Source organism: Globicephala melas, chromosome 8 (genome assembly GCF_963455315.2).
Source record: "Globicephala melas chromosome 8, mGloMel1.2, whole genome shotgun sequence".
Taxonomy (NCBI): Eukaryota; Metazoa; Chordata; class Mammalia; order Artiodactyla; family Delphinidae; genus Globicephala; species Globicephala melas.
Genome location: NC_083321.1, coordinates 23,222,668 through 23,235,308, shown reverse-complemented (window position 1 = coordinate 23,235,308; position 12,641 = coordinate 23,222,668). Strand labels below are relative to the sequence as shown.

General features: G+C 46.9%; 1 protein-coding gene across 3 annotated transcripts in view; it reads right to left on the bottom strand.

The window, feature by feature from the left end:
- The window catches only part of SLC1A2 (solute carrier family 1 member 2), a 149,871-nt gene that overhangs the window by 15,888 nt on the left and 121,342 nt on the right, over positions 1-12,641 (bottom strand). For all 3 annotated transcript variants that reach the window (XM_030864709.2, XM_060303361.1, XM_060303362.1), the window contains exon 9: positions 10,877-11,011. In XM_030864709.2, the coding sequence (XP_030720569.1) occupies positions 10,877-11,011 (135 nt within the window). The remainder of the gene's footprint in view (positions 1-10,876; positions 11,012-12,641) is intronic.

Below are 12,641 nucleotides of genomic sequence, written 5' to 3'. Positions count from 1 at the left end.
TGTATACTTTTCATATCACTATTAATCTTATCAAGTCAATTCATATATATTTTTGGCAGCTCCTAGGTAGAACATTCAAACATGCCTGCTTAAGCTACTCTCTACCCTGAAAACATTAACCCTATTTATAGCCCAATTCCTGTGGCAGCACACCCAACTAAACAGCTGAGTTATTTGTTCATCATGCAGTTGTAGTCTCCTTTGTTGCTTTTCAACTATACTTTCCATCCCTCCTGGCCTGTGCTCTGAGCCATGCACCCAACTCCCCTGATCAATTGCTAAATTCCAAAGAGCACTAAAGTCTTGGAGAGGAATGCTTTCAATACTCACTTATCTCATGGCCCAGAAGAATCTGCCTTACTGGCAAGTAGAGGGACCAAAGGTAATGGTGGTGGTGATGATGATGGTAGCTAACTTTTATTTTTATAGGAATATACCTTATAGATATTACCTCTATATCCTCATTTAATCCTCACCACAACTCTATAAGAAGGACTATTATCCACATTTAAGAGATGGAAACACTGAGGCCCAAAGAGAATAAGTGGCTTCCCAAAGTCACACACCCTAGTAGAGTCACAGAACCATATTTGGACACAGGCAATGTGACTCCAGAATCCCCGTACAGATGAACTGGTTTGCAAGGCAGAAAGAGAGACACAGATGTAGAGAACAAACACGTGGACACCAAGTGGGGAAAGCAGGGGCCGGGTGGCGGTGGTGGGATGAATTGGGAAATTGGGATTGACATGTATACACTAATATGTATAAAACAGATAATAAGAACCTGCTGTATAAAAATAAATAAATAAATAAAATTAAACTAAAAAAAAAAGGATCCACTGTCTGCCATGTGACGCAAAGCACCCAGGAGCCAGGCAGTCCCGATTCTGAATGTAGCTCAGCCACATACGAACGGTGGGAATCTAGCTCAGCCACATACGAACGGTGTGACCTGGGTGACTTCCCCAACCAGAATTTTTCTCATCCAGTCAAAATACCTACTTTACAAAACTTGGGGAAGATAATGCCAGTTCCTGATCCACAGCGCATACTCATTATGTGCTGTCTCCTGCCCCTTTTGGAGATAAGCATCACTCATATCACATCACGGGGACAAAAGCACAAAATACTATGCTCAAGGGGTAATTACTTTTCCAGCGTAATAACACCATTTCCACTCAAATGAGTGATACAAGTTCACAAACTCCTCCTTCCTCAACTCCTGGCTTTCTTTGACACCAAACCCCACTCTCCTGAGCCGTCACTGAACCAAGTTTGGGGAACAGCATTTCTGGGTGAGTTCTCTCCAGATGTGCACGATGCTCATGTCTCTTCCATACGCTCAGGTCTCTTTGAATTTGAAGAGGAACTCTAGCCAATGGAAACAGTCACCAGGACAGTAATGGATGGAAGACAGAGTGGGGTGAAATCAAAGCAGACTAATGTTTGATGCCCAAATCAACATACAAAGGGCCCTGGACTTAGGGCTAAAACCCTAACCCAAGTGTTCTAACTCTCTCACTTCTTGCCTGAGCATGAAATAGGGAATCAGGCTAATTCCAACTTCACAAGAAGTTGCGAGGGTTAAGTGAAATGAGAGACACAATGGGAATGCCTTAAATACTCATTAAAGATTGCAGGAGCACATAAGCCTGAAAATGGCTAAGTGGAAACAAGAGAAGAATGTGGACTCTAATACTTGCTGAGTTCTTTGTTAGTTCATTGATTCATTCAACAGGTATATAACGAGCATCTTAGTGTGTGCGCTATGCCAGGTGTCCAAGCAGTAAAGAGCAAGAAAAGACCCTTTCTTTGTTCTCTTTTCTGGTAGGACCCACACTCTCTTTACTTGTCTGTATCCCCCACTAGAGTAAGATAAATATTCTAATAGGAATAAGTGCTGCGTGTTCTTGGGTTTTGTAGGCAGGACAGTTTATCTACACTTGGGCCCCAGCAAAGGCTTGAATAGAAGTGTCTTGAGTCAGGCGTTAAGGGTGGGTCTGAGATAATGAGCTAGAGAGAAGAGAGAACTAATACGTGTGAAATCTAAGAGGTGGGTGCCCTCAGGAGTGTTCAGGATGACTAGTGAGTACAGTGAGAGGCAGAAAGTAAGGACTGACCAAATCATGTATAGCCTTATCAGTCAAGTGCAGGAGTTAGAACTTTATCCCGTGTGTGACAAGGAGCCATGGAAGGGAAGGATCACGCTTGTTCCATTATAGAAGATGGCAAGACTGAAAGAGCAAAATCCACTTAGTGAAGATGTGGGGAATATGGAGAAAGATGAATTTGAGAGACATTTAGGAGACAGAATTACAGGACTTGAGGACTGATTGGTTATAGAGAATAAAAAAGAAAAAGAGTCAAGAATTCCTCCCGAGTTTCTGGTTTGGACAACCAGTGGACAGGGCTACCACATGTAGGGGACACAACTCGTTGGGGTGAGAAAGATTCTGGTATCATGTCCCGCAAGTGGTTGGGAATACGGACTAAAGGTCAGGAGAGACAGCTGAGCTACAGGTAGGAAATTAGGAGTCAACACCTAGAGAGGCCATGGATGGGTGCCAAGGCAGGTTCAGCTCATCCTTGGGGAGAAGTAGCGTGAGACAAGCAGACAATCTAGTCTAGAACCCTGAGGGACACCAATATTTAAGGACTGGGCAAAGGAGTAAGAGCCTGCAAAGGTGGCAGGAAATTAGAAGAGCCTGGGGGAAGAGTGTTTCAAAAATAGAGGTGTGAAGGACAATACCCATCATTGCCTGGAGGTCGGGTGAGTTAAGGGAAACCAGTGTCTCTTGGTTTCAGCAACGAAGAGGCCATGATTGACCTGGCAAGGGTAGTTTCGATACAAGGCAGGGACAACAGAAGCCTGCTCTCCATCGCTAGAAACTTGAATGAGAGATGAGGAAGAGGGCGTACTATGTAGAATCAACTTATTCAAGAAGACTGACTGAGACAGCGAGGAGACAGAACGGTAGAGAGAGGCAGACGGAAGACAGAAATTTCAGTTTGCTTTTGAGGCCACAGGGGAATATCTGACCAACTCTGGGGAAGTCCGATTCTGGCCAAAAGCAGGATATGGGGATTTATGGTTCACATGTGGAAAATTTCTCCACAGGCAAATACTTTCATTTTCTCTCCCAACAGCCCTGACCCGTTCATGAAACCCTGCTGACCTCCGGAGTTTTTAGGCTGCTTGGTAAGAAGAATTTTAGAGGGCTTGCTGTTATTCTTGGGTCTGGATGTGGTGTATCAGGACCTTGAGAAGGGGACAGAGGTGAAGGCAGAATCTTTAACTGAATGAATTCACTACAGATGACATAGCTATTCTTTGGGGACTACCGGGAATCAGAACCAAGAGGGGAGCTTGACGAAGCCCCTTCACGCTGCGGCGCCGGGTCTGGTGCCCTGGAAGAAAAACATTTGCCAAGGTGCTCTCTCTCCTTCTCCTTTCAGTCTAAATCTTCTGGCAGGAAGATGGTGGGATTGTCTGGAAGTCCTGCTCACAGACGAACAGAACCAAGGGGGCAGGGGCACTCAAGATTCATCTGGTCCCTGGTATTGGAGTGAACCACGTGAAATTCCCATTTTAATGAGTCCAGAAAGGCCGACTATTGGCAATTTCATACGAGTCAGCTTAATATTCATAGAAACAGATCACTGTGCCTGCCTCTCAGAATGCAGGGTGCACAGTGTGGCAGGTGGGTCGCCTGAGGCCCCAGACCTTGGGAAGGCTGGCACGGTTCCGGGCAGCTGAGAGCTCAAACCACATGGGATTAGGGAAGGGAAGAAGGACCCACAGAAGCATTGGTTAAGAGTGTGAATTTTGGACTCAAGCCTGGATTGCAATCCTGGCTCCAGCAGGATTAGCTGGGAAAACAGCTTTTTCCACTCAGTTTTCTCATTTGTAATACACGGAAAGTCATGTCCACCTGCAAGCATGTGGAGAAGGTAACAACGGCTAACCCATACGGAGCGCCTGTCCTCTGAGAGGTCCTCAGCCAAACTCTGCCTATAAAAGGCTTCACAGGGCGCCTGACCCAAACTCAGCGCTCAACCTTAACTGCTCACCGCCATCATCATCATTAGTCCAAGCGAAAAGGGGAGCAAGTCACTTCCTATCTTACTCCTCCATCACGTCTTATACGTTCCTCTTTTGCACCTAGTGGGTAGGACCTGGGGGAAGGAGGTAGGCAGGTATGTGAAGGACGCAGGGTGGGGATGGATCATTATTTAAGAAGTAGCAGCAGATTAACTCTAGAAGGAGAACTGTCTTTTGTTTAGCGAACATCCAGTTGGATATTTTGGTGGTGAAAAGTTAGGATGCAGGACAAGATCTAGAAGAAGGAGGAGAGAGACACCGAGAGACACAAGATTCCCTTGCAGAGGAGAATGAGAGAGGTGTCTTGAAAGCTGGGGGAAGACACAGAGGAGGAGAGCCAGGAAGCCCAGCGAGGCAGGCAGAGACTGGAACTAAACAGGTGTAGGGAGAGGTTCCCCGTGTGGGGGACACTAAAGGATTTTTTTTTTAAGAAAATAAATGCCTATTATTAACATTTTCCTTTCTGTAAATTAGTATTAGCAGTGATTACTTCAGAGAAACAAGACCTGAAATTATAGGGGTGGAAAAATTTTCCCTTCCTCCCTTCTAGATTCTTTGGCTGGTCTAATAATTATATTGAAAATTTAATTTTGTACATATACAATCGCTTCTCGGCCTTATGGCTAAGATCAAGTGTAATTTTGTACATATAGGAAAATTTAATTTTGTACATACCTGAGCCTTATAAAAATAGGAGACTCAAAAGCAGTCAGGCAGTTGAGGTTTATATCCCATCCTAAGCTAAGGAAGGGGATAAGGGTCTGGGGCTTGAAAGGGACGGGGGGGGGGAAACAATTCACAGGAAGAGCAAATATTCGGTAAAAAAATGTTTGCCCTGCCACGCAGGTAAGTCTCTCCGGTGAAAAAGTTCTTTCTGGTGATAGCATTCTTCCTGGTATAGGCCTCCTTTCTAAATTCTTGTAGGCAGTTAAGGGGAGGTAAAAAGCTTGTCTTGAGTCTGCTGGGTCTTGACTGCTTTCAGCTTAAAATAACCCACATGCCAACTGGCATTTTGCAGGGAGTCGCATATTCCGCTCCTTTTCAAGATTCAATCGTAGGTGAAGGGAGACTTCTCTTTCTCATTTTATAACTCTCCCGAGCTTGGTCCCTCCTCTCCCTTCCAGGAGCACGTATTTCTTTTGTGAGCATTAAAACATGATTTCACTGTGTGGAACTATCGCCCCGCCTCCACCCCACCCCCCTGATGGGCAATTACACTGTGTTGAGTCAGGGACACTTTAGCAGGGGAAGAACAGACTTAGTCGAAAAGGATAAGGATGTCATGCTAAGGATGACAGAGAAAGAAGATGAGGTAAGATGCAGAAAAAAGGAGAAATCAGTGGAAATAGGAAATCAAAGCAAAAGGCTTAAACATGAGCCCCTAGACTCTTCAGAGATAGGGTAGATGTAGGGATTGGTGTCCACCAGACATGGAATGAGGGTTAAATCAGTTATGTGTGTCTTAAATAAGAGAACGAGAACACAGATGGGCAAGCCTGGAACATCTAAGAAATAGCTGGATTGTCTGACTTTCAATTCCAGTTCAGCCCTTTAATATCTACTAAACTGAGATAAGTTTCTTGGCTCTCAGCCTCAGTTTTCTCAACTGTAAAACAGGGATAATATTACTAGCTGCCTCAAAATTTGCTGCAACTTTTTAAACAAGTCTGTGTAAAGTGCTTAGAACAATGTCTGACGATGAAGGGGCGCTCACTGAGCATTAGTTGTCAGAGTCCTGTGTCCTTTTGATCTAGTTTCATTGCGTGGACGCACATGATGTCAACCAGTGCTCAAAAAAGAGTAGAGATGCTCATATACTACAGTCAGGAGCTGCTGCTCCCTAATTCTGGTCCATTGCTTCTGGAAGTCAGGTCCCTGGACCAATCATCAGCATCCCCTGGGACCCTGTTAGAAAAGCTACTTCTCGGGCCCCTCCCCAGATCTCCTGAATCTCCAGGAGGTTTGGGTGCACACTCGAGTTTGCGAACCAATGCTCCATTCCATCCTGGGAGGCTAATGAGGGAGCCTCTGAGTGCCCGCTGCAGGGTGGAGGCGCCCTCAGGCTTCCTTATAAGTGCCGCCTCAAGTATACCCCCTCATGAGCAAATATGTCCCCAGGAACAATCTCACTAGCAGTCCCATGTGATAAGTGGGCCATAGATCCACTTGGCTTTCCTTTTCCCAGACCCAGTTATTTATCATCTCTTCCTGGTATTGGCCCACAGTTCTCCTTCCATCCTGAATCCTTCAGGGAGAGAGGGGTGTCACAAGATCTCATAAACACCTGCCAAGGACTCCTGTTACAAAGGGCTTCTTAGATTCTGGGGAAGGTTCTGTTTTTACCAGCCCCACCCATCCGGTGTTCTAGGACTCGGATACTTTTCAGGGCTCAGAATCTTGGTTTCCACCATGACATTTACAGAGCAGCTAAGCCTGTTCATTGAAAAACGTCCAGGGCTCGTCGGGCAGTAATGAGGCTGGCTGATCTCCAGCAGCTGGCAAACACTCTGGCAACGTTAAATGTCACTGCGGGCTTTGTTTGGTTTTAAATTGAAAAGTTGAAAGCTTACAAATTGAAAGCTTACAAACCTTGCCTGGGGAGGAAAAGAAACGCCCCCCTGTTCTTTGTCTCTGCTCTCCCTCCACAGACTACGTGTCACCAGGGAATCCCTGCACCCCCTCTCTCAACTCATGCCCCTGCCCCACTCACACGCTGATGGGCACCCAACAGCCACGGCGCCCATGACCAAGAGCGTGTTTCCAGAACTCCTCTTGCTGGTGACAAAGAATGTGGAACCATTCCTAATTCAAAGCAGATCTGACCTAGCTACAGACCCCTATGCACACTTTCCCAGGATCCTCTACCCTCCCTTCTTCTTTGCTTCTGAAAAGGAACGTTCATGCTTATTGTATACAAACATCCGTCACCAGCAGAAGCCTAGTCTGGGTCTTAAAACTAGAAGGGCACTCAAGGGCATGGGGTCTAGACTGTGCTTTCAAGCCGGTAAGTTACTGTTCCCATTGTACACACGACACAGCTGAATCCAGAGAGTGAGTAACTCGCCCGCAGCCCCACAGCGACCAGGTGCAGAGCTCAGACCCAGGGCTCCTGCCTCTGCCTTTCTTCCCTTGATCACGGGGCCTCTTTCCATCTGAGATCAGACCCCAGAACTCGAGGCGAGCCTTCAATCACTCTTCCCTTTCCAGCTGCAGCCTGGGGTAGAGTTTTCTCAAATGCAATTTCATCAGTAGAGTTAATCCAAATGTATCATCATTTTCTTGTTGTTCTGCCAGCACGTTTCAGCCCCGGAGTTGAGACGCCCTGCTCTGGGTGCAAGTGTGAGCACCTGAGCGCCCATTCGCTAACATTTAGGTCAGGAGGAGACAGGGTCTTGAATGTTTCATGAGGTGACTCTCCTCCAACAGGCTTGGAAGCACATGACTGTCAGAAAGACAGGGCCCACAGTGAATGACCTGGGGGGGTGGGGCTGGAGGACTTGAATTCTAAGAGTGGCTGAGACCTTGATTGTATCCCATTTGTCCCCACTTAACCTGTTTGTTTTGTTTTGTTTTAGTCCTGGGAGAGGGGAAAAACCAGGTCAAACAAAAAATTCTCTGATTAGCATGTAGAACCGGGGGTGACCCGAATCGGTCTGTTTTCCCCAACGTCTCTGACTCTGGACCCCTCTGTTCCTCCTCCCCACTGTTAGATCTGCTGGGTACCAACTAGGATGCTGTGTGCGGTGGCGTGAAGGGCCCTGACCTGGCCACACAAGCTCCCCTGTGCCTTTTGATGCCCAGTTTCCTCATCTGTTAAACACACCATAGTGATCTTTAAGGATTAACTTTAAACTGATGTAAAGAGCATGGATGGGGAGGGGGAAGGGTAAGCTGTGACAAAGCGAGAGAGAGGCATGGACATATATACGCTACCAAACGTAAAATAGATAGCTAGTGGGAAGCAGCCACATAGCACAGGGAGATCAGCTTGGGGCTTTGTGACCGCCTAGAGGGGTGGGATAGGGAGGGAGGGAGGGAGGGAGATGCAAGAGGGAAGAGATATGGGAACATATGTTTATGTATAACTGATTCACTTTGTTATAAAGCAGAAACTAACACACCATTGTACAGCAATTATACTCCAATAAAGATGTTAAAAAAAAAAAAAGAGCATAGTGGTACCACCAAATATCTGCTCCTTTCCTTCATTCCTGATAACACAAGTACATTTTTCCACTTAAATGCATTTGCATTATAATGGAGGCAGCATCTATAATAATAACTGTTAAAGAGATGAATCTCTAATGGTGGATTTCAAGCCTCAGCAACAAGCCCAAGAAGAGAATAGGCAATGTAATTGGAGCAGGCAAAGGACCCTCGATGACAACGAAAGTTCAAGGGGCAAAGAGGCAGGGGGCTCAGTAAGCCGAAGCCACAAGGGAAGCAGCTGGGACTTTAATAGCTTCCTCTGTCTTTCTTCATGTGTAGAAAGGCCCCTGGTTATCACGCAGCAGCTCTGTGGGTGACTTTTAGCATGCATTTATTGAGCTCCTGCCGTGTGCTCTGTCCCCAAGCGGTTGCCACTGTCTTCATTTCCTCTTTGTCCTCCTCCTAACCAAATCCAACCCCACCCCTCTGTCTCCATCCTATTCCCTCCAAATCCTTCCACGATTTACTGCCACCGAATCTCAGCTGCCCCCATGACTGCCCCGTCTGAATGGACCTCATGAGAAAGATTGCCCCTTGGGGCCAGCGTAGGGCACAGAGAGCTACCAAGGTGGCGCTGAGGACCCCGCCACCCCTGCCTGACACCGGCAGGGACAGATAAGAGTCATTTCCTTTGCTCGTCACCTTCCCACTAAAGGCATTTCCAGAGCATTTCTCTGGTGACGGAAGAACCAGTCAGGAAGATCCGTGCCCTTCCTCGCAGCCCTCCTGAGTTGAACAGATTCAGTGCACTTCTCAGTTCTAACCTAAACTTCAACAGCAAGCAAGCTTTCTGGAAAGACCAGGCTTCCTTCTAGCCTTCCCAGATGTCCTTCTTCCCTTCAGTCACTTGCACGTTTCTCTCTTTGGAAGGGTGGTTGTAGAAGAGTGGAACTTGTTTCAGCATCGAGGAAACTCAAGTCCATAAAATGTGGCTTCTGGCTCTTAAAATCTTTGTCAATAAATGTCAGAAAGATTGCTAATGGAATGTAGGGTAATAAAAAGAAAATAAGTGTGAGCACTTTGGCCTTGGATCTCTGCACTTGTTACTCCGAGCCTCTGACTTTGAAGCCAATGGCATCCCCCAGCTCCTGTCACTTAGCTCCAGTGCTGGACCAGAAGTATCAGTGTACATCCCATAGAATATCAGAGCCCCAGTGAGACCTTAGCAAGAATTGATTCCAACCTCCTTTTGGGGGACCATCTGGCTAGACTGACCCACCTTTGGGAATGGGCTGAGAGTCCCACACTAGGACAATGCCCTTCACTGGGAAAGGGAGCTGGGCTATGTATACACTGTCAAGTTCAAGCATCTCTGCATGGCCTCAAGGCTGTCCATCTTGCCTCACCTTTTACCACTCCTTGCCTTACACTTTGTGCTCCAACAATATCAAACCACTCATAGGTCCCCATACGATTGGTTGCCTCAGTGCCTTTGTGCGGGCTGGCCTTGACCAGAAAGTCCTATTGCCCCCAACACAGTTATGGACACCTGGGTAACTTCTACTTACCCGTTATGATCCAGCTCAGCTGTCACTGCCTTTAGAAGCTTGAATGTGGCCATGATTATGAATTGGTGGCCTCCAAAGCCAAGCAGACCTAGGGCCCAATCTCCACTCATTCTCCCTAAACCTCAGCCTTCTTATCTATAAAATGGCGGTTGCTAGAGGCAGCGGCGAAGGGCTCCACGCAGCAGCTGGCGCATCGTAGGCCCTCAAACTCAGCAGCCATCTTCCTTGTTTTCTGACTTCTCCACTCTGCCCTTCCATCCTAGTCTGGGATGTGTGTCTGTCTCCGTCGCTATTCTTCTATGTGTGTGCTCTTTTAAAATCTACTTTGTTGAAGTGTAATTTACATACAATAAAATGTACCCATTTTAAGCGTGTGGTATGGTGAGTTTCGACAAATGTGGACACCTGTGCATACCTGTGTACGTGGAACATTTCTATCCCTCCTAAAGCTTTCTTTGTGCCCTTCCCAGTCAATCCTCATGCCTCTACTTCTGGGCCCAGGCAACCATGATCTCTTTCTATTGCTAGAGATTATATTGTCTTTCCTAGAGCATCATAGAAATGGAATCATACAGTGTATATTCCTTTGTGCTTCGTTCACTCAGCATAGTGCCTTGAGATCCTTTGCCTGCTTTGGTAAGGGTCCCTTATAGCACAGGCTCCGGATGTGCAGGCTCAGCGGCCGTGGCTCACGGGCCCAGCCGCTCTGCCGCATGTGGGATCTTCCCGGACCGGGGCACGAACCCGTGTCCCCTGCATCGGCAGGCAGACTCTCAACCACTGCGCCACCAGGGCAGCCCCCATTATAGCGTTGCTTTTAACTTTGTCTTATAATTTACCTGCTTCCTCCGCTAGACTCTGAAGCCCTCAAAGATTCTTTTCCTTCTCTGGTTCCCAAATAAGCACTCAGCAGATGTTGGAAGGAAGAAAGGAGGAGGGAAACAGGGGAGTTCTCAGGGGGATTGGTGAAGATCCTGGCTGCAGCCCTGCATCTTGTCCACCCCTGGGAGGCAGTGTTCACATCCCCAGCAGAAGCACACACACAGACACTTACAGCAGCCAGTCCACAGCCACCAGCAGGCTGATGTCCTCGGTCGGCAAGCCCACAGCCGTCAGAATGAGGAGCATGGTGACGAGCCCGGCACTGGGGATACTGGCTGCCCCAACGCTGGCCAGCGTGGCCGTGAGGCTGTGAGAACAGAAAAGGCCGGGTCAAGGGAAGAGAAAGTGGTCTTGGCAAAACCATCCCTGGCAGGCAATTCTCGGCTCTCATTTCTGCCGGCAATCATAAAATCCCCTTCTCCTCTCAAGGAATAAAGAAATCTGGAGGACCAAGACCCAGGAAATAGGGTCTATTTGGATGCTGCTTAACCTTGGTGGAAACTCATAAATTCATGGATGAGAGTCTTACCCCCATCACGACATCCAGTTCACTGAATATATCACAGGGCTCAAACAAGGTAAGCGTGGCTCTAAAAGCAGGCAAGGAAATATTAAAGAAGAAAAACAAGTCACCCTTAATCCTTCCACAGGAACACCACAGCATTCATTTCTGCTTACCCCTTTACGTCTCTGTGAGAAGCAGAGACTTCTAGTCTGCGTGGCAAGAGTCTGAGAAGGTTGCCAATGTTAACATGAGAACTCATAACAGCGAGTATCCAGACTCAACTGAGTGGACATCGGGGGAACAAATCAAAAGAATTCCAAAGGGCATTAAGGTTCAGATGCCTGGACGTTCCACCATGGGCTGGAAGATACATTATTCAGAAAGAGGGTGCCAAGACATGATAATAAAATAACAGGAGGCTTTCCTTCTGAAGCATCTCATCCCTTGCTTTCCAAGCAATGCCTAGGGCATACTCAGCACCATTTTGAAGTCGTCTCCGGAAGAGGGTTTAATCTAGGGTTCAAGGGCCCTGTCTAGACACCAGAGGGCCTCTGTGGTCCAGCAAAGGGCAGTGACTTTTTCTCCTCTTTTCTGGATGTTAATTATAAAAGCTATCATCATTTCTAAATGGAAGGAGGCTTATGAAAACATGGATTTGCAACTTGCTTTTCTAGCTGCTGAAAAGCAAAAAGGGGCTGCTTTCTTTGTGGTTATATGATTCCAGAATTTTTTTGGTAGGTCTTCGGGCTTGAAACTAAGAATCAGACTCCCAAACTGGTTTGCCAACTGGTGTGTCCAAGCTCAGAATCCTGGTCTTACGGTCAAGAGGAACCCAAATTTACCTACTCTTACATATGAGGAAAGAAAGGTCCTGGGAGGTCTTGTGTTCTGCACTGGTTTTTCCACATTGCCATCCTTCCCACATTTAGGCTTTCACAGAATAGACACTTCCACTAGGTGGGATCTAGAACCCATCTTTGCTTTTCCCCTGCTCCATTAACATGGAGTTGTTGTCAGGGTTTAAAGAACTCCATTTTGGTGGGAGATCCATCTAGGTCATAGGAGGTAGTAGTGTGTAGTGGTTATCAGTGAAGGTTCTAGAGTTGAATGACCTAGGTTCAAATCCCAACTCTGCCACTTAACCACATGACTTTGGGCAACTTACTTAACCTCTTTGTGCCTTGATTTTCTTATCTGTAGAAAAGAAGATAACAATGGTGTCTCACTTGTAGAGGCATCAGGAGCTCAGAAATAAAGCACTTAGAAGAGGCCAGCACATTGCAACCAGAGCTGCTTTGCAATGAAAACATCCTTAGTCCTGAGAGATGGCAGGTGGGAATTCTCAGTCATTTTCCCAAGATGGATAGAACACCAGGGAAGGGGAGCTTCCCAAGTTCCAATGATCTTGGCCTAGGCAATTTTGTTTACATCA